At 36.4% G+C, this 23,492-nt stretch overlaps 1 protein-coding gene across 2 annotated transcripts; it reads right to left on the reverse strand.

Moving 5' to 3' along the window:
- Positions 1-1,415: 1,415 nt before the first annotated feature.
- si:ch211-236l14.4 (SITS-binding protein) lies at positions 1,416-22,687 on the reverse strand. Of its 2 annotated transcripts, none has more exons than XM_027173051.2 (10): positions 21,808-22,687; positions 21,102-21,273; positions 11,462-11,669; positions 11,214-11,364; positions 6,330-6,524; positions 5,951-6,219; positions 5,599-5,735; positions 5,307-5,422; positions 3,357-3,536; positions 1,416-2,988 (listed from the first exon to the last, which is right to left on the reverse strand). In XM_027173051.2, the coding sequence occupies exons 1-10, from the start codon at positions 22,276-22,278 to the stop codon at positions 2,812-2,814; spliced, it is 2,076 nt and encodes a 691-aa protein (XP_027028852.1). In that variant the 5' UTR covers positions 22,279-22,687; the 3' UTR covers positions 1,416-2,811. The 2 variants fall into 2 exon arrangements, with proteins under 2 accessions (XP_027028852.1, XP_027028851.1); XM_027173050.2 differs by having other exon boundaries at positions 5,298-5,422.
- Between the last annotated feature and the right edge of the window lie 805 nt (positions 22,688-23,492).

Genomic DNA, 23,492 nt, shown 5'->3' on the forward strand with positions numbered 1-23,492 from the left:
TTCTGCCAAATGGCACAAATAGAATGTAAATTATGCTGAAAATATCTTGTACCCAGAATAATACTTCTTAGTTGTAAAAAAAAAAAGTGTAATACCTATTATAGTAATTTAAAAAACCCATATTTCCACCAAGTTAGTCTAAAAGAGACAGCTAAACTTATAGCTTTACTTACAGCTAAATATACTCTAGTCGTGAGTAAACCGGACACTGCTGAGAGCCTTCTTTAAGCTAGAGATGATGGGGCGATGCTTAAAGCTATCATAGGGTGACAGATGTTTTAGGAAGGTGCAACAGGAAGTTGCTATATGACTCTGACCACAATGGAACCCCAAATTACCCAACGGTGTTTCCGCTGACCAGCTTTGATTTCAAAGATTCCTAGCCCAAGCCCTGTAATGCCACCCAAAACCGCAGATGTTTTGTTAAATTTTATTAAATGGGTGGCTATGTTTAATAACTCTCACAGTATTGTCAAATAATCAGTTTTATTATAAGTTCTAAAATGAAAGGTTACAATCTGTTTGTGATTACAGTTTTGCCACCTTCTACATATCAGCTATGCATATGGATTTTTTTTTAGTTGTTTTTCTGACTGGCAAGCTGGGAAATCTATTCACTCTACCATGCAGTGAAATATAACACCTTGACTTGCAGTTTCTAAAAGTAGCTCAGAGAGCAGTGGCTCATCCCACAACCTGTCACCGGTTAAATTCATCTTTCAGAGAAGTTGCCCCTGCTGCACCAGCAAATTAGACAGAAAATATTATTCTGCTTCATTTCTGATAGCTTTGGTGGTGTATTATATGTTCTACAAACACATATACACCAATATTACAAAGTTTTGCTTAGCGTAAAACAAAATGTGTCATTAAAAAAGAAGCACCATATTATCTGTTATTGAGCTAAATACAGACTACAGATATTTACTATGTCCGAGTGGATATTCCTGAGAGGGTAAGAGAGGGTCCCTCAATAGCATTTCCATATGATTCCCTTTGCATGCACACTGTAGCTATAAATACCTTTTATTGGGTTTAAGTGGAATTAGTGTAGATATTTGTCAGCAGCACAGCTACTGCTATACTGTGACAAAGTGCATAGTAAGGTCAGACACACACATACTAGCATCTATGCATTTTCAAGCAAATTGGTGTTGCATAATTTGCTGTACCAACTCTTTCTCAGAAAGTATGGAACAGAAACCTTCTGTCTTTTATTTATAACATAAAAGTGTAAACTTTATTGTATACTGACATTTCTAGTTTTCTAATTCACAGATTAAAAATTAATTGAATTGCACAGTCAGATATCTACTACATTTACTGATTGTTTGAGGCACTTTTGGCTAAAGCATCTAGACAGACATTAGCAAAAACATTATAAAAAAAGAAATATATATATATATTATATCTAGAGCTATCTACTATACACCTAATATACTTAATATAATGATCAGATTATAGGTTCCATGAATACAGGAAGAAAAAAAAATCACAGTTTGTCTTGCTTGAAAACTATGTGTTTATATAAGATATTATACATGAAAAAAAAAGATATTAAGACATTTCAGCACAGGGCCTCAATAAGACATTCTATGATTGCATTTGATATCTTCGACCCAAGAGCCCTGCTGTTACAGTAAACATTAACTACACGATCAGGATTAATTAAGATTGTAGAAGGCAATATGCCATGCTGGTCAAGTTCTCTCTGTACTGGAGTATTGAGTATTGAGGATACATAGCACCCTTAATGCAATGTTGTTTTGCACTTTTTGTATAATATTTACTGCACATTCCATTATATTAAGTGTATCTGGTTTGTATTTTATTCAATATTACTATCTATGGAAGGACTACACAGCTTTAGGCAGTTTTTGTAAGTAAAATCTGTCAGTTTAGTTTTTGAAGAAATAATAGAGATTCTATCTCATTCACCACGATATTCTTATTATAATTCAATTAATTTGATATTAAAAAGGTTACAAATAATTTTGAAGAAAGAATAGTAAAAAAAGAATTGATTGGACATTCATCAGTACTCTAGAATAAGACTTGCAGCTGTGAATATAATGATGGTGGACCATTTTGTTGCATAGAAGGTGATCAACATTTCTTAGCGCTTTGCTCACAGTGGATCAAATAATTGCACTTACGTGACATATAGTTGCTCAAAGCATCAGCTCTTATGTGTTATGCTGGATGATTTTTTTTCACATTTCAGAAAAATAACAAAAAACTTGAGGTACATTTAGAATAACAAAATAACCAACAATGTCTGAGTGAAAAGCCTGCTTAGTGAAATTAAGAGACGTTCTGAAATCAAGAGCGTGTCCACTCTCGTGTCACTGCGAGGCTCCTCTTTACAGTTTATTACTTGGCAAGAAGTATCTTTACACTGATTTTTTTGGTCTTCTTTAGAGAAAAAAATATGATTTTAAGTAAATTATGCGCTTGATGCTCAACTCCACGTTATGGCCGATGGAAGCAGATCAACTTTTTAAGGCTGTGAGTATATATCAAATGTAAACCACGGTTCTACCAGAAACAAAGTATAAGTAGAAAACACTGAATTATTACAAATAAATCAAGCAGATAAAATGAAACCAAATGATTTCAAAATATTATAGATAATATAAATAACCTTCATTTGTAAAGTGCAAATAGAAAATGATCTTGTACATGATCTCAAGACTGTGCCTTAGAACACAGAAAATGGTCTTTGTGGAAAGTGCAACTCGAGACCTGCACAACTGAAAAATAAAAAGTCAAAAATAGAAAATCAGCCTTGTGATAGTCAGACAGTTGGCCTCAAGACGTCTTTCGGATGAATACAGGCACCTCCTCAAGGCCAACGTGGTAACTTTGAAGGAGCGTCCCACCATCAAATACTTTAGCGTTGTTGGTGTCTTGCCACTGAAAGTTACTCCCTGGCAGATAAATGTCTCTATGCAACGTGCCTTTTTCTGTCACTGGTGCAACAAGTACCTGAAAAGCATTTGGCATCAGAATTAGGTGGGATCCTTCTATACTACTATATTACTATGGAGTATTGTACGAAATTGCTGCATAAAAGCATCATTATTCTTTGTTGTTAAGTAAATAAATAAATATATAATGATGTATAGATAGATAGATAGATAGATAGATAGATAGATAGATAGATAGATAGATAGATAGATAGATAGATAGATAGATAGATAGATAGATAGATAGATAGATAGATAGATAGATAGATAGATAGATTACTACATGCAATTTAATGCATTATAGTAACATTTTCTGGCATTTTTAAGGCACAAAAGACATCCAGTCAGTGAATTATTTATATTGGTGCCTGTGTAGTGGAAACTCACCTCATCTCCAATGAGAAATTCATCATCAATAGTGAATGTTTCTGAATCATTAGGACTGATCCACCACAGAGGGCGGTAGATAGGGTTTCCATTGGTTTGCCACTCCTGTGCATATTTCTCTATCAGAGGCACTACAAACTCCTGGTGCTTAGTGATATACAGTCTGGTCACATTGAGGACCTGGAGAAATTTCAGGAGACAAAACAATCAGCATCCCAAGACATGACAACAAACTTGTTTCTACCAATCAGGAATAAGGCAAGCCAAAGTTTAAATGAATATTTTTTGCAATTTTGCAAAATTCCAATGAACATTGCTGGTATTCGTGGCAGGGGAAGCCTAAAAAATATGAATTATGATGGTAGAATGTCTCATAAATGATTCTTATTGGAGCAGGTCCCCTATACATACATACTTTATGTATAAAGGGTACATACACAACTATCAGGATGCCTAAAACGCCAAACATTTTCAAGATCTATGTTCTTTTCCATTTTAGATGGAAAATAGATTGGAATCCTTTCACATTGTGGTTTGACACTATCCAAATGTTCTTCTAATGTTCATTCCTAAAAGGGTCACATCTTTAAGCTATTTATTTAAAAATAAAAGCATTGTGCGAAAGTGGAAAGGATTTGTGTGATGAATTTTGAGTCACTGCCTGCCTTTGAATCATTGCCTTCAACTTAATTTCAAATTGAGAAAACAGACTTGTGGTTAGAATTTTTATTATATTTCTATTCAAGCTTAATAGCTTAATATGGCCGTTGATTTAACAGGTCTCTAATGGGTGCTAGATGCCTAAACGCACACACACACACACACTCACACTCACACACACACACACACACACACACACACACACACACACACACACACACACACACACACACACACACACACACACACACACACACACACACACACACACACACACACACACACACAGAGTTAATGACTCATCACACAGGGCAGAGAAAAAATCCCAAAATTTTAATCTGACTAAATGTTGTTCATATTACTTTAAGTATAAATAGAGTATGCAGCAAAACAACACAGGTCGTAAAAGTATTGTCCACCTATGTTTTATTATCCCATAATCCCACAGAAATAAACAACATACTTGTTTTCTCATGGCAATCAAAATGGAATCTGTTACTTTTCTCTGCATAATCTCTACATCTTTCGATTCATTGTCATTCCTGAGAGTTGCAGTGACTGTCATTATGGTCAAGACTGAGGGCCACAAATTTGAAAAGAAATTTAATGCGAACCAGATGGACCCTTAACCACAGGTAACGTTGGGAAAAGGCCAAGCAATTATTCTGCCAAATGCAAGAAAAATAGCAGCCTGCCGGATCCGCTACACTTGTCCGAAACTTGAACTGTTCTCCGCAGGCTCAAACATACCAATACCTGTGAGTAAAAAAACTGAAAAGAGAGGCACAGATATTTTTCTAACCACGGTTAAGATGTGGTTCTCATAGTCCCACACAGAGTGAGTGAATATTATATTTAAGCTTTATGTAAGGAGGAAGAAGCAATCTGTTAAACCCACCTATAATATAAGTCTTTAAAGAACCAACACTGAGGTTCATCCTTTAATAAGGTTAAGTTGTGTTATTAAAAAAGGTCTGGATGTATTTAGCATATAAGAAAGTGGTGGAAAAATCAGTATCCTTGGAATCTGAGACAAGCAAATTTCTTGTCTAGTTTATTAGTTTTTAAAAGTGAACAAGTTCAACAGTTACACAATATGTAAGTATGTGTAAACTTACTTCATTTTATATAACACACATTGATGCTGTAATTATAGTAACACACACTGATGCTGTGATTATAGTGCCAGTGGACTATGCCACATGCTACACTGCACACATTGTCTTAGACACAATTTGCTCTTAGTAAAACAACTTTTATCATTTGAGTGAATGAAGTCACCTTGTCTACCTTGTCAGATGCCCATGGAGGTGTCTGAAAACTGAGTACAGGAAGAAAGGCAACAATCTCCAGCCAACGAATGAAGAGTTCATTGTCTTTGACCGGCTCAATGGATAAAGAGCCTCCTGTGACCCAAAGGAATAAAAAGCGCATTTCATACATCATATTGCTATCAATGTTACCTGGTGAATGAGTTTTTTTTCTGTATAGACTAAGGGTTGATTCGCAGGATCAACAGATAAAATGAATGTGTAAATAAAGGGATTAGAAGTGATATTAAAGATGTACACAAGTCTATTACCTACTGCATCAGGAATGAAGAAATTATAACCCAACAGGCTGTAATGCAGCAGGGATGGAATGATACTCTTGAGTCCAGCATAGCTCCAGTCAGACTGCAGTGCACTCATACGGATGAACAAAGGCTTATGGTTAGACCTAAATCCAGAAACCAAGGCAGACAAGATAATGTCAGCAGATTCTTGTAGTTAGTAGCTCCTTGTAATGAGTAATGATGATATTTAATTAGATGTGAAGAGGTTTAGAATGAGTGAAAGGAATCTTACAGGAAATCCTTATTGGTTAGTTGTGAATAATCGGTAATATGAACAAAAAAGGGAAACACTGTAGTTGAGGAACTATAGTTAACTAACCTTGTTCCTGCACTAACGATAGTATTTCCCCCTATACTCTCAGCGAGCTCTGCCATGAGCCGGATGTATTCATCTCCTTTGAGGAAAGGAGAAAGTCGCATAGACTTCTCTTCAAATGGGTTTCCCTCCCCACCCTCTAACATCACATACTCCATGTCCAAGTGACTTTGCAGGCTGCTCACTCTCTCCAAGAACCAGTTGGTGGCTTCTGGATTTGTGATGTTCAACTTGACACAGTACTTTCCTCTCCACTCATTTAATAATGGAACCTATTTAGGGACAAAGACATTGAGGGAGACAGACAATGAATAAATGAAATCCAGATGGTTGAATGGGTTTGTCAATGTATCAGGGACATGCAGAACTGATAAACATGTACCAAATGAGCCTGTGGACCTGTAGGCAGGCTGAGCCAGTAATCCTGCATCCTGTCTTGTATGGAGGTCTGAAACTGCTGTGAGTCCACACTTAAATATGGGGACAGAGTTACGGAAATGTTCAGAAGCTTCACAAAAGGGAGGTCCCTGATCTGTCTCTCAGACGTCCTTCTCCTGCCATTGTGGTACTCGTGGTCCTGAAGACAAAAAAAGATAAAAAAATATTTAAATGGATTTTAAAAATAAAATGGTTTGGGTTACTTCTATATATCTAAATCTATATCATATGTGTCTAAATTTAATATATAGATATATGCAATCTAGATATCATCCAGTCTGAACTGAATCTTATTCATTCATTTATTTATTTATTTATATTATTTTTATACCTGATTTTTATTTTGGTATTTTTTGATTGTTTTCCAGAATTCAGCCATTGACATCTGGTGGGTTGTCCATGACCACCCCACATTTACAAACAAAAAGAAAAAAAATTCTAAACTAAATAAACTATACTGGACTTTCATATGGGTATAAAAGTTATCTATTTAAGCAAAGTTAACTGTTCATACTGACTTTGCAATTAACTGTATTTTTGTTTCTCATTAAAGATTTTAAAGCTCTGGTTTCCATCTAAATCTGGTGGAGGGTATGGGTTACCGTGTGAGCCTATAAATTATCACAGGTTACTAGTGTTAGTGTTATGGTGACATGTCACACAATGCTTAAAATACCAGCCTTAACTTCAGTTTAATGTCTAAATTATACCTATGCTCGAAAGTTAGTGAAAAAGAATTAGAAGGATTAGACATAATGTACTGATAGATTGTCTGGAGTTATTTGGAATTACTTTTAACTAGCAAATGTAGCCTAAATTCCTGAGCTGATCAAAATATTGTAACACCTTAACAGATATTCATTTAAAAACCATGACTGAAAGAGCAGATGCCTTATCATCTGAGCATCAGATCATCAGATTTACTATTTGGGGGAAAAGAACATGGCTACATGCCCATAAGGCACCGGCTCTGAGTAATGATTATAAAGTTTTATTTATTGGTGATTTGACTTAGAATAAACCTAAAAGAAAACAGTGATTCTCTAATTATCATTATTGAGTCTGCTTGCAACAGTTTGTATATATGTGAATGATGATGGAAATGAAAGGTTTTTTTAACAGTACTTACTATTAAAGAAATTGAAAACATTGATTTGCTTTCAAAATACTAATTATTATTCCAATTTTTTTAGGCAATAACCTTGACATAATTGTTCTTCCAACAAGCAGCTACTCTCTTATACTCACTAGGCATGAGGTACGAATACACCCCGGATGGAATGCTAGTCCATCGCGCCACCATACACACACAGTTACTAACTACTTCATACCTAGGGGAAATATACCTTTGTCAGTCAGTCATCTACTGCTATGCTTTTGGGAAATGGGAGGAAACATAGAACCCAGATTAAAAAAAACATACAAACACTAGAAAATCTACACAATCAACTCAGGTAAAGATAACTCAGGTACAGTATGAGCTCAGGTTTAAGAGAATCTAGCCACTTTGACTTCAACCAACCTGCAAGAATACATCATTAAACTGGTTAAAATATATGTTGTGTTTGTAATGGAAATTAAATTAGGTACCATTAATAAATGCTAATTAATTTAATTTTCATATCAACACAATATCGATTTTTAACCAGTTTAATGATGAACTTCTTATAGGTTGGTGTACTTCTTCATAAAAGTATCACTGCTGCCATTTCTTTGTTGATGAAGCTATTAAAGTAATAGCTTTACCATCTGAAGTGGTACTGCATCCAATCACTGACTAATGTGATTAATCCATCACTATGAAGCTGTCTGGTTCCTTCTATCTTTAAGTCTGCTTGAGATGTACCCTGTTTTAGATGCCCTAATTTGACCAAACCAGTGTCACCAACTACACTCTTACAGACATGGGCATCCAGGTTCATCTGCTTAAAAGTATTCCCCAGAGCTCCACTCTGGTTCTTTTGGCTTGGTGACTAAATCTAATGGCCCCTATAACTGCTCCTAAAACACAACTTTGTATGTCGCTCTGGATAACGGCGTATGCTAAATGCCATAAATGTAAATGTAAACAATTTCTTTTTCCGAAATCTACCCACCCAACATCCACCTACCCGATGTCTCTCGAAGGTACTGTATGAGACTGCATTTCTGACATCTTTTTGTATGAAAACCCATATTCTGAAACTCAACTCTAATAAAACAGAGGTAGAAGAACTTGAAAAATCTTACAAACAAAATCTCAGATCAGATGTCTCAAAACACATGGCATCCACTATATCCCATACAAGCTCTAGTTACTTCCAGACATGACTAGTGTGACTTTGTACCAGGTATATCTCCTCTTTGGTGCATTTAAAATGCTCATAGTTTCCCGATAACGTCTCTCATGTGACTCCACTATCAAGGGTGACTCCTGACTGGCTTCCTGTTGCAGCAAGAATCAAATTCAAAACTCTTGTCCTTGTATGCCAGGAATCAGTGGGCTCTGGACCAAACTATACACAAACCCTGGTGCAAAACTATACTCATGCATGCCAGCTCAGATTTTCAACATTAGGTATGACTGACCTGTCCTTCTCTAAGATTTGAGCATGTTTGTATGATAAGTCTCACTAATTCAATGTCCTGATACCACCGCTGTTGAAAAGGCTTCCCTCTTCACATAGGTTAACCTCATGCCTCTATTCTTTCCACAAAGGACAAACCTCCTCTGACAATATCATTAATTTTGATTGTTACTTTTACAATATGGAAAATAATCTATTTAAAAGGACCCATTAATGGATTCACCATGACAGTCTATAACTGTACCACAGTGTCTGTGAAAATAAAAGAATAGAGTAAGCTTAAGTAATCATTTTGCCATGCTACAATCTGTGGTGTGCTATGAAGGATCTGGGCAATAAAAAGAGAATACAAGAGAATACTGGCAAGCAAGTTTATAACCAGATTCATTCCAAGTCAAGCTCTTGGTTTTGCTTATGAATGTTATTTTAAGCTAACATGGAAACTATGAAAGACTAATAAAACTGTAGCATTCATGAAATCTCATAAAACTATCACACAATGAAAGGTTTTCCTCAATTATAACAAATTTGTTCAGATGAGGTTTCATACTAAAATATTCTGCATTCACACATGGGTTGCTGAGACTAAACCAATTCTCAATAAGAAGTATTAAGCATAAACCACTAATTAGTTAAGCTCGGTCTAACTTGAGCTCTTCAATCAAATTTGCAATGCAAAATAAGAATGGGAGAAAAAAGAAGACAAATAAAAGCTACATTTCTGTAGGCCTATAAATTACCTGACATGCCTACCTACCTGACAAGCATTCCCTTCCTAGGAAAGAGAAGGTTCTTAGCACTTTTCCTTTCTTTTCACCATCCATTTACCGATTCTTACCTTTCTGGCACATTCAGAAACATAGAAAGAAATCTATGCCAACTGAGGTGACTGGCATAGAGTTTCTGGAGCTACACAGCCAGTGAACTTCAGATTACTTTGCGTGTATAGGACCATTAAATTAATTGGTACTGAATTGTTGCTATTCTGTCTGTTTCTTTTAATTGGAACACATTTGATTGAACATAAAAACTAAATTGATGTCTGACTAATTAATGCATTTGGATACAGTGTTAATAAAAGCTATATAAATATTTGTGTGTGTGTGTGTGTGTGTGTGTGTGTGTGTGTGTGTGTGTGTGTGTGTGTGTGTGTGTGTGTGTGTGTGTGTCTTCAGTAAATATATTTTAATTTGAATTGAACCTGTCCCGCTTACTTTGCACCCTGAATGTCACAAGTCAGGAAAAAATATACATACAAACACACACTCATATATGTATTTGAACAAACACATAAAGAGCTTTATATTTACAAGCTCTAACAAATTTTGATCAGAAAAATCTCTCTTTTGACATTTTTAAAGTTGAACAATGCTAGAAACCATAATGCTGAAAAGACACATTAAAAAACAAATGAATAACCAGTTTAATGTCATAAATGAGTTGCCATTAAAAAACTATTAATAGGAATGACTATAAACCATGGATTCATGTACATCTAGCATGATAAATGTCCCATAGTTGTTTTTAATCCACATAATTTACCACTCAAACTATATCTTTTAGTTTTAGATAATGTAATATTGTCAAATTGTAGAGTGAAATCATCCTATCCTTATTTGTGTTTACCCCTTGTGTTATGTTTACCACTTATTTACCCAAGTATTTTACACACTCTCCACATGTCCTTTTGGATCAGTCCTGCTAATTATCTACCATCAGCACTGAAATAAAAAACAACCCATCTTTGTAAATTATATGTCTAAGTGGCTGGATATAAAGGGAGAATAATCTGGAGCCTGAAGGCAAGAACATTTACCATTTAAAAGTCCTTCCACTGTAACTACAGTAACTGTTTTTGAACATGTCAATTAAAATAGCATACTGCCAAATGATGCACACCAACAGATGTTTAACAGCCCCAAAACTGAAAAATATTCATGATCTGAGGCAAGCAATGGCCAGCAATGAGGTTGTATTATGACAGCAGAAAGGCATCATACTTTTCATTCTTACAGAATAACAGAACAATTGGGCAACAATTAGAAGGGTCAAGATGTGGTTTCTAATGGAGTGGCTTGAAAGTGGCAATAAATGTTATAATTGTTTTGCTATAACATAGGAAAGTAAAGGGGAAAAATAAAATAAGAGCAGTTAAAGTGCAAGGCTGCATCAAGCTGTTTGTATTTATATTGTGTTTTTATAACTACTGTCTCATTCAATCCACTGTCTACAGTATGTAGCAGTATAAAAGAGACACAAACCATGTTGGAGAGAAGAGATGTGGAATGTTCATCCAGGCTGATGACCCCTTCTCCTAGGTGGTGCCTCTTCAGTCGATTAGAGAAGGTTCTCAGCTCCCTTTCAATCTTTGCCCCTGAGTCCACACTTGCGGGAAGTTTCCAGAAAGGCAGCCTTGAAAAACAAGAAGGAGAGTGCATTATAAGTGTGGGTGCTGCTACCTTGAAATTCCCAAGGAAATGTAGCATTTGATATAGTGATGAATCCATACCGTAAGACATTCATGCTGGGCAGCTCTCGATAGGTCATGGAGAGCTGTTGTATTGACTCTTGGTAAACGGCTTTGACGTTCTCTCCCACACAGACAGTGTACTGCAGGGGTAGTCGTGCCAAACTGGGAGTTGTGTGAAGACAGAACTGCTGCCTGCTTTCTACCCCAACATGCAATGGGATGTGTGGGGCAACCAGTACTGCCACACCTACAAAAGACCAAAGATCCCTGTAATGTAAATGTGTAATACTGATCCTACTCTAAATATCACTTAAAAGTAGCATACATTGATGATTGAACAGCATTCTAAAGGATTCTAAAGGGAGAGTCTATAAGTGACACTGGTCATCCAAAAGGTTGTCCTATCTATGCATTAGGGGTGCAATGCAATTATATTATCTGTATTCAGATATTATGTATACCTCTATTCAGATATTGTGATGGAGATTAAACTGGAAAGGTTTCTACTCCTTAACGTTAACTATAAAGCCCAGGAAAGGAAAGGCATTGTATGTTTTGGCAGAGGTCATTCAAAGTGCTTTAACAGAAAAAGAATAAATTAATTAAAATGAAAAGATCTACCACTATGCCCCAGAAACACTGGAAAAGAAAATCTGAAGGTAGAAAAGCTCAACCAGCATGGTTTTTGAATTTTGGATCAGACAGTTAAAAAAATATCTAAGCAAATTTAGACAATGTGACCCTGATCAGAAAGTTAATAAGGATGAATGAATGCTGCTCTTTGCTTGTCCTGCAAGTTTCATACAATATGTGATTGCATATCATACCTGAATAAAAGTTTAAAACCTCACACTCCACACACCACTTGTATCGCACAGGATACCAGTTCAAATGTATAACTCTGGTCTTAACCAGATGCCCTGTGAACCTTTTTGGCAATCATTCCTAACAACAACAAAAAATAGAGCAGCTCCTATTCATATCTGAATTTTTATCACTTTAGATCACAACATCTGCTGCTTCTAAATCCAAATGAGTTCATAGTTGGTTGCATCCTTACTGAGCATATATTATATATGCAAGCCACCACATATCATTATACCATATTAAATACCACCACCATAAATCAACCTGTCTTCTCAAATGGTTAAAAGATTCCAGGTCAGTGATGTTGGGACAGAGACCCTGAACCTGTGTCAGCGCATCTCCTGCTAATTAAAGTTGGCACAAACACACCTCTGATACCCCTGTATGGCACTGTCGGTAGTAATTGCCAGAAATTAACATACTATTCTGACATGGAAGGAACGACACAACATGAGGTATGAATTTTAAAAACATTCAAACCCTTTCAGCCAATAAATTGTGCAAAATTGTGCCTGATTTCAAACACAATTCCGGTCCACTTTTACCCCACGTAACCCTTCAATTCATAGTGGCACTGAAGAGAGTTTGTGGGACAGTGATTAAAATGTCAATAAAATGTTAAGGTAAATAATAATATTATTTAGCAATAAATAATAAGTAATAAAGTAAAAGGTGATAGTTGACTTGCTTCATGTCATGTGATGGTAGTTTTTAATAAATTTTTGTCTTTTTATGGTAATAGAACTTTGCAATAACTGTAGGAGAAAATGATTAAGAAAATTGAGTTTAAAGTCCTTTGTGAATATATAACCATTTTAAGAAGCATTGGGCATTAAGGTTTGATTTATTGTTTAAAGCATTTGAAATCTGAAAGGCCCACATGCACAGTGCTCCCATAATCTGCTTAGTTCATATTTTAACATATCTATTTATATTTTAGCTTTCATCAGTTCTGTTCATCTTAAATGTTTTGTCTGTGTCACATGAAGAAAAGAGCAGTTCCAAGTCAGTGATGTTGGGACAGGCACTCTGAAACTGGATCAGCACATTACTGCAGGTTATAGATGGCACCAGCAGACCCTCTATGTAGATACATGTCTTTTTTATTTATTGTTCTCATCCAGTTGCTATTTTCAAAGCCAGAAATGGACATACTATTTAAGGGGCAAGTCGTGGCCTAATGGTTAGAGAGTCTGACTTGTAATCCTAAGGTTGTGGGTTTGAGTCTCAGGCCGGCCACGACTGAGGTGCCCTTGAGCAAGGCACCGAACCCCCCAACTGCTCCCCGGACGCCGCAGCATTAATGGCTGCCCACTGCTCCGGGTGTGTGTTCACGGTGTGTGTGTGCACTTTGGATGGGTCAAATGCAGAGAGCGAATTCTGAGTATGGTTCACCATACTTTAGCCATATGTCACGTCAATTTTTTATTTTTTATTTTTTATTTTTAAACGGTAGCGCTGTGTAGCAGTAGTGTGGCAAAGGTATTATCAAACTCACTTTGATCCAAAATCACTGATGTTCCTTATTTACACCTTAAATATACAGTCTAGTTCACTTAGAGACAAAATACAACAATCTAAATATAGTTCTTTGTATATTCTCAAATGTGAATATGAATCAGAGCTGATCCAGGATATCGACTAGACAGTTAACCAGTGAAGATTAGCAGCAAATCATAATTTAAAAAAATTCAGAATGGCCAAATTTCTTACTTAACTGAATGTATTAATTGAGCTGATATACTGTACATGCTGAAGCTCACATGTAAGTGAATCTTTCTGTAAGTTATGATGGCCATCCAGTTAGTTCAATCCATTGTTCTAACTATCCATTTTCTATACCACAGTATCTGAAAGGAATACAAAATTCATACGGAAATGCAACTGTCACTGGGATAAAATGTTCTTAGGTTATTCAATAAGAATATCACATACAGTATGAGCTGAATATCACATCAGCACACCAAATAACATCTCAATTAATGCATTAAGTAATTAATTTCAACCTCCTAAAAGTCCAACATCTATTAATAAAAACAGAAAAAAACATGATCTTATGCTATGATCATGAAAATATATCTGATCCAATTTATTGTTCAAAGGTTTTTACTATTAAAGTAGACACAGCCAAAGTTTTTTCTTCTGGTGTGTTTTGATTCGCAGATATATTCTACCATGTCGCCTATTCTGTTTCGTCAGCAATACAAATGTAGAAATGAAATTCTATCAGTTAAAAATACACTTTTAATCTTTTAGTTTCAGATATGATATACTAAAAAAAACACAGTGATGATAGAACCATCAGGTGTTAGAGGATCCCCCATGGTGACATCTTTTTTTACCTTTCAGTCCACTCATTTTACCTTTTATTTTATCTTGTATATATATATATAAAATTAAGCATATAAAGTTTTATTGTTGGTTAGGTATTTAGTCTTCTAACATTAGGCCACTTTTACTAAGAGATTTTGACTCTTTATGAATTTAAAGAGTTCTTAAACTTTACATAATGTTTAACTTTACATCATTTATAAAAATTAATTTATAATTTGATCTACAGAGAGCAGTTTAAGCAAAGCAACCTTAAGGCTAGCTTGGGACATTTTGGGTGGTGCAGCTCTGAGCCCATGTGAAATGATGAGATGATGTGAACCAGATAATTGTGTCCGCAGATGTGACTGCCCTCTCCGGAATTCCCGCTGCCTCTCAGATTTCTCCACCGTGTCAGTACCCCGTTATGCAGACAGACACACACATACAGTACACACACTCACAGACACACACACACACACACACACACACACACACACACACACACACACACACACACACACACACACACACACACACACACACACACACCAAAAATGTTTTGCTCCATTAGTTTTTTGTTTTCAGTTTTAGCTTTAAAAAAAAGCAAAATAGCCCCAATGCAAGACTTACATGTATTTCTATCAGCATGGGGTCCTGACAAATTCCTAAAACATGTGATCCCCGATCCTTACCCACTACCCACCCACACCCTCACTGACACACACCTACACACACACACACACACACACACACACACACACACACACACACACACACACACACACACACACACACACACACACACACACACACACACACACACACACACACACACACACACACACACACACACACACACACACAGAGGTACAGTACCACTGATCGTCTCATATGCACAACTCAGTACTCAATACTGTGAATATCTACACTCAGGATTCTCCTTACTCAAGGCGGTATTATGTCACACAGCACTAGAAAAATATTACTGTCCTTTTTCTCTTTTTATTTAATCATAAAAGAAACCTTAAAATATAACAGCACATGCACTGCATCTGAATAGAGTTCATGATATTATAATATTAATTGCATAAGCAGTTGCTTTTATTTATGCCTTGACATATACTGGGACATCAGATTCTCAGAGGGGAGCCTAGAACACTCAGAGGTCCATGAAGAATACCTTTTTAATTTAGTTACAGTGGTGGAAAAGTCCCATCATTGACAAAGTTTTTATTATAATCAATAATGAGTTGAGTGAGTTTTAATAGCTAACAATAACAATACTAAAAATAATAAACATATTAAAGATTCAAATTAAAAAATGGAAAACAACAATAACATTGATTTGCTTTAATAAATAGCCAGGAATTGTAATGTAATATTATTACTCTATGCATTTAAATAATGCTTATGATAGAAGAGGTCTGGAATTTATATTACAACATGTTTGAGAAGGTCTGCTCTACATAATTGAATCTGGCAAACAAAATTTACAAAAGGCATAATGATTTACAGAAGCTAAAATGATGAATGCATTATAAAGAGTCTATGCATGGCTGGATAATTTTCCTCAGGTAGAAAGTCTATTTTGTGGCCAAGAGCAAGATCAAGTACGTTAATAAGGCATAAGATTAAGAAGACAGTAAACAGATGCCTCACTCTCACTGTCACTCAGTCTTTCTTTGTTGATTTGATTTTTTTGAAACAGAAACAAGAACAAATGACATTTACAGGCTGGAAACTATAGATACAAGCTATTAGAGAATGTTTGAAATCCCTCAAATAACTCAGAGAGTTTGCCAGATGTTTTTTAATAGCAAACTTAACTTCATATACTTCAGATGGAAAAGAAAAAAGGGAAAGAGATCAAGTGGAAAACTTAGAGCTGCAGAATGTACATGTGTGAAGTTGTGTAGACCTGCGTATGGTTCTATTTTTGGTTTCAATTGCACTCTAAGTCTCTCTCTTTTATTTTTTTATTTATTTTTAACTAAGATCCTTTAATAGCTCTGAGGTGCTTTCTTGAGGTGCGTGCAACATACAGGACTTTGCACAGGGGGGAATCAATAACTGTCATTTGGGGAAATTTAAAAGACTTTTAGTCTGAGTTATGACCAAGGTGAGTTCTTAAGTGAGCAGCGTCTTATTTTTAGAACAATTCTTTACAGTAAATACTACCAGCTTTCCTGAAATATTTTCCACTAGAACTTTATGGGTAAGATGAATGACTAATGTTGTTGTCCTTTCTCTTTTCCCTAAAAGACTTCCAAAGTCTTCCAAAAGTAATTTGTTACAATTAATGACATGAATAATTAACAAAATGTTTTATGCTTTATGTCCATTAGGTAGGCACTTCAAACAAAATGAGACCATCAAGACTTAAAGGATTTTTAAACTGTTTGTCTTCCATGTCCGGCGCTGTGTGAGGCCAGAAGTACACCCCTGTGGATTCAGTATGGGCTGTGAAGATGAGATGGTGAATTAAAGAAAACGGTGTATGCAGACAATCTGCTGTCTGCCACATGGGCTCAGACTCCACACCTGCCATATTCACACACTTATTTACGACTCAAACGCATGCACGGGAGTGCGTAAGGTGTGATTTGTGGAAGCTAAATATGCCTGGAAGCTTTGCGAGGGCTCAATGAACTATGAAAATGATATTCAGTTATAAAATATATCACAGTATCTGTTTGTGATTCAAAAAGTGCAGACATCACAGGAAAAAGAGTGGAAGTGAAAGAAATTGAAAAGCAATGCAAATACAAACATGCTGATGGTTCTCTGAGAATAGCTTGAATTAAAATGATTGCTGCACTGGCTAAATAGTAATAAGGAAACAGAGAATAAATTACAGTTTAATTCTTTTTTTATGTCCAGTCAGAACTTTCCTACAAATAAGTTGGAAGTAAATATCAAGACAGCTGACTCAGTAATAGTGTAGTAAAGTGGATACTGATACTGGTATTTAAAGAGTAAAAAGAATGTTTGGCCTCATGCCCTCAAGTCTTTACATCAGTTCTAGATAATCATTTGTCTTTAGTAAGTTTTTAATCCTGATCATGGTCCTGTTCAGACCTCAAACCAGTCCAGGAAACACCGAGCATGAGGTAAGACAAAAAAAAAAAAAAAAAATTGAAAAAATTTCATACCTTTTTTGTTTACATTAAAACTACAATAAACATATTCCTTATAGATGACAACTTGTGCCATTTTTACAATAACCTGGTGAGCAATACATCCCACTAAAATTAACCTCAAGCCACTGCCACTCGGAAAAAACCTAAACCTCCCGACAGGTGACAAATGAAAAAACATGGGTCTGTTATGCTGTGTCATGCATTTTAATGAAATGCTTTGGGTTCATGTGTCCCATTAGACCAGAGTTACTGCACATCAATATATACCTCTTCTACTAGGAATAATCCTCTTATCTTATAATGAAACATTTCTATCCTGATAGGTGTGGTCTCATCCAGAATGACTCCAACACCAACCAATCTAAGCATATAAAGAATTTATTAGTCCATCACCATTATCAAACCTCAACTGAGGTAATATATTTTGGAAGAATAGCGTTCATGTCTCTAGTGTAGTTCCAGAGACTTTCAGAAACAAGAATGTATGCCAAGCTGATTTGTTCTTTTATACATCATCCATCTGTAAATCAACCCCAATATAAGTAATGACATGAACATCAATTCTGCTTGTCTTCCATAAGTAAATATATTTAAAAATCTCTTTGCTTTAGAGCCAATCCTGTATTCATGTGCACAAATCTGTACTTGGCCATAAAGGATTATTTTATCTAAAATCCCTTTCCTAGTCTTGAGAAAGCACATTTAGGCACAGCCAGCGAGGCAGTCTGATTTTTTTTTCATGTAGCCTGGCTGGTTTAGTGGCAGGTGCACTACTTAGTGGACCCTGCACACCATAATTCATACACAATAGCCATGATAACAAACTTCAGTTATCTCATCCAAGTCTAATCTGCTGTGATAAATGTAGGAAACTTCAAAGTATGCCAAAGAATTCATCTTATTTAAGAGAGGCTTCTTTGTGAACCTCACATATCTTTTATTAAAGGAAATGGAAAATAAGATACTAATGTTTGATGGAGTACAAAAGGTTACTGTGGTTACCAAACTTAAATATAAACAGATAAAAACTGATTAAATAAAATATGACTTTGTTGTTAATAAGAGTCCAAGTCAGTGCAATTTATGGCTTTAAAGGCAGGCATACTCTACCTTGGGCACAATTATAGTTAGATTATGGCATCTTATAGTGGTATGATAGGGTCATATGTAGAAAAAAAATGTTGAAATACTATTAGCAAGTTCTAAATTTCTAGAAAGCAAATTAATAGGAACATAAATAAACAGAAATAGATTAAAATTCAGCCTTAGGTTCACATAGCTATATAGCTTACCTGATTTACAATTACAAGTTGTGTAAAGAGAATGTGAAAAATATTTATCATTCATTTTTCTGCTCTATAGAAACAGATAAAAATATGTATATAATGTAAATGACTATAAAACAATAAAATAGTTAGTCAAAAGCTGGGTTACAATGTCTCATCCACTTTTTGGCACAAAACCTTTGAAGTGATTAAAGGCTAAAATTAAATTGTTTTTTTTTTAGACATCATTCAGCATTTAAATCAAAAGTACAAAGTCCTCATATCCATATTGTATGATGCAGATATTAACTCTAGGATTTTTTTTGTTAACTATATACAGTAAATAGTCCTGGAAGTTGAGAGAATATCATCTCAGGATCAAAGAAATTCATGAGTTTAATCACAAGAATATGAAGAAAGACGTAATGTTGACTAAAAAAAAATAAAAAAATTAGAGTGAGTAGCCTGCAATGAGGATGAAAAATGAGAACCTATTAATCACAGACGCAGTGAAGATAAAGCAATGATAAACACTTGGTGTGCCAAAATCAACCACTCTCTTCATTAATATGAAGCAAGAATCAGCTGATCATCTGATTTAAGACATTATCTCATGGAAAAAACGTGATAAAGGTGAAACTGCTCCAGTGTAATCACTTTCTCTGTCAAATATGACTGCATGGGCATGTGCGTCTGCCAAGGGAACTGTTTCAACTGACTTTAAATCTACAACATTAAAACAACTCACTGCACCAAACACTAATCTGAGACACTGAGACACTTCTGGAGAGTTTTCTGCAGAGCCAGAAAGTGAAATGTTCGTAACTGCTTAAATCAATCAAGTAGCGGTATCCATGGAAAAAAACATAACTTTCACTCATTGAAGAAAAAAAAAAGGGGGTAAAATAAAAAGACACAAAAGCAAGTACGGTGTGACACCCTGTGTGCAGCAATGCATGACTGACCCAAGAACTAAACACAAGAATTATATTTAAGATGTTTTAGGGTTCACTTTCTACTGCTCCTCTGAAATAACAGTAATTTCTGACAGTAATTTAAGTCAGATATAGACGGACATAACCTCAAATTAAAGCTAACAATTTCCACTTTAACCTGATAGTTATCTTCATTTCAATTCCAACATGCTGGAGTACAAAGCCATAATAACTAGAATAGCCTGCAGTACATACACATCTATTGTCTGTGTGCGGGTTTTATTTGGGTTTTTTTATGCCACTACTGTGGCCACCGGCTCAATTTTTTTTTTCCGTTTAAATGTGGGGCAATTAAAGAGGCTTTTAGGCAGTTTACTAATCCAGAATGTCCTTGTTGGGATTAAAATCAGCCGAATCCTTTCAGCTTGTAATACTGTTACATAGAATTGAAAACCTTTAATCACAATAAGCTGTTGGTGGTATCACATGATATTAATGATGCCCTTTAGTTAATGTTGCGTCCTTTATTGTAATCAAATTCTCTTCAGCTGCATTGAACACAAATTATCACGCTCACCTTTTAGCTTCTGATGTTTAGCTCACTTGGACACACATGCTTATAAACGGAAATAAACACACACAAGAAAATACACATATAATGATGTGTTGTGTTTGTGAAAGAGGGAAAGAATCTTTGTGTGTGAATTACATTTGGACTTCAGCTGCTCTGCCATACATGCCTTTCATATTCGGTCTAGTAGTCTGGAGTCCCATGGGGCTCTACAATAACCCTTCGATAAATAACATTAACCATTTGCATCTATCTGCATGGTATCTGTCCACACGATCGAGCTCACATCCGAAAATAAGCACACAAGGTATTATAATCACTGTGATTCTAGCCTTGTAACTCTTTTTATAGCATCAAAAGACAACTGTTAAGGAATTCTTACAAGACTTTAAGTGCACTAATGCCTGCTAATTTTTATTTTCTACATAATAATCAGAATTGGACCTTGAATACTAAGTTGTAAGGCATTGTGTATCCTTTGCTTTTCATTTAAGCACACACTCAAGTATTGGTGAAAAAGTGTGGCATGTATATATGATATAAACAAGACTGAAATTGATGTGGATCCCCCTGTTCATCATTTCTCACCTGATGATCCCAGGAAGTAGCGCTCTAGGACTGAACCAAAGCCAGAGGGGTTGTCCCTAAGGTCACTGACAGTGAAGGGCTGCATTGAAATATCCACATCGTTTATTGGCCACCGCAATGCTTTGACACTGGCCCCACCGTACCATGATACATTATCCATGGAGAAGCAGTCCTGTGAAATAGAGATACATAAGCTGAGTGAGAGAAAAAGGAAAAGTTAAAAAACCCAGCATCAATTTTTGTAATTTTTGTAAAAGGTGGCATTAATAATTAAAGGTATAAACATTTAGATATTTCGATCACCAGGCTTCTGTGGAGTTCTGTCTGGGCACATGACAGGGCTTTATGCGGGCAGGGAATGTACAAACGGAAGGGATTAAGCTCTGAAAATCTTTGACCTGCTTTAGGATTTAGTTGTTGAATGACAAAGAGAGATCTGGATCCTGAGGCACTGGAATCCTAATGTGAATTCCAATTTGTTTGTGTTTTTGACATGTTTGTTTCAAAAAAATGAATGAATTAATATGTATAATAACTATTGTGATAGATAGATGTATAGTGATTTTTTTATGCCTGTTCATTGTTATTAAAGAGAGTTAGGGAAAATAGGAGTTTGTGTTGCTTGGCTATGTTATTGGTTATATGTTAGTATTCGTGAAGATGACGTGTTATGTGCAATAATGTGCAACACGCATGCCGTTTCTACCTTGAGCTCCACATGGCAGTGCAACGGGGTCCAGGTCACGGTGTAGCACTCTGTCCCGGCCTCGTCGCCAGTGTCCAGAGAAATCCTTACATCTGCGACCGAGTCCCACGTATAGCAGAACTCGGTCTTGTTAAGCCAACAAAGATTACGCACGAAAGGCACATCAGCCTCAGCGACGCCTGCGTGTCCCAGGTTGATCTGCACGAACGTCTTGTCCTCTGTGAGCGTCTGCAACACAAGCGAATGCGCCCTGCGCTCCCACACCAGCCCGCTGAAGCTGCCCTTCAGGATCCAGTTCTTGTTAGGCTGGTCCACCACTTGCCAATAAATGATGCCAATGGTCATCACGAAGAACACGGCCACGCCGAGACACGCCACTGCACCCTTCCACGTCTCGTTCATCTCCTTGTGCCCTGTGTCCCACGTTACCTCCGGGATAGGGCTCGGGTTCCTGGTTCGCCCGTGCGGCATTTCGGTCCCTCTCGGGTGAATAAACAAATCTAATCAGTCGTGGTGCCGTGGAGAAATTCTCACACGCCTCATCATGTCACTGCAAGGATCACAGGGGAAAAAACGTGCCCTCTCAATGTGCTCTGGATATCGTCCCTTGTTGCGTATTAGTCACAGCATGAAAAATCAGTTTCCAAAGCGCGCATAAGGAAAAAGAGACCCAGGCTTACAGAATTGCTCTTAGCAGTAGTTTTAGTGACAGGACTGATCACAGAAGAGTGAGCAGTCTGTGCTTTTGGAAGCAGAGTCTGAGAGCAGCTCCTTAGACGCGTTATTTGCTTGCCCAGCACTTTTCGCTCCGGAGTCTGACGTAACTGCCAAGAGCTTCTTCAGATTCAGAAAGGTGGAGAAAAGAGAGGGGGATGAGGGTGCCGAGAGAGTTGGAAGCTTCATATTCCCAGTTGACCGCTTTGGGGAATAGAAATGAGTGTCCCATGCATGAAGCCATTGCGCTCTCTCCAAAACGCATTTGGTTAAAGCGCGCGTGGCGTTTTCCCATACATCTTTTTTTTAAACACCTTTATTAATTTAAACTACTTTCTAATATTAGAAAGCTTGTCTCTCTGGACTCTAAGTGACTAAAGGCATGTTGTGAGTTCACTGATGGATCCTCCAGATGCGTTTTCAGCGCGACGACTGTTTTAACCTTGCCACTTTTAATATGGGCTTTTTTTCACAACGGAATTTCAGCACCAGTCACTACTTTAACGTTTTTCATTAAAGCCGGTTGATACTTTAATGGATTTCTATGCACAAGTGGCTCTATAAAGCGTATTAATACTAGTTTGCTGTATAACTATACATTAAAGTCTAGGAAAGGAAAATTTGGCTTGTTTTGTTTATGGAAATACACTGATGGAGTTGTAAGATTCTCTTAAACAACACACCAAACCATACATTTCAATTAAACACACCCATAATAGACGTACTGTGCTGTTGGGGATAGTAGCTATTTATATCCCTTAATGCAGGGCTATTCTCTCTCTCTCTCTCTCTCTCTCTCTCTCTCTCTCTCTCTCTCTCTCTCTCTCTCTCTCTCTCTCTCTCTCTCTCTCTCTCTCTCTCACACACACACACACACACACACACACACACACACACACACACACACACACACACACACACACACACACACACACACACACACGTCCATTTATTCCATATACATATACACT

The sequence above is a fragment of the Tachysurus fulvidraco genome, chromosome 10, assembly GCF_022655615.1.
Source record: "Tachysurus fulvidraco isolate hzauxx_2018 chromosome 10, HZAU_PFXX_2.0, whole genome shotgun sequence".
Taxonomy (NCBI): Eukaryota; Metazoa; Chordata; class Actinopteri; order Siluriformes; family Bagridae; genus Tachysurus; species Tachysurus fulvidraco.

Bases quoted from the DNA above. Each gene is read 5' to 3' on its own strand.
- si:ch211-236l14.4 (XM_027173050.2), bottom strand. From the start codon at position 22,278: ATGCCGCACGGGCGAACCAGGAACCCGAGCCCTATCCCGGAGGTAACG. The intron at 11,365-11,461 runs GTATGGATTCAT...TTGTTTTTCAAG, and splicing joins CCCAGCATGAATGTCTTACG to GCTGCCTTTCTGGAAACTTC. The intron at 5,736-5,950 runs GTTAGTTAACTA...TTCTGGATTTAG, and splicing joins ATCGTTAGTGCAGGAACAAG to GTCTAACCATAAGCCTTTGT.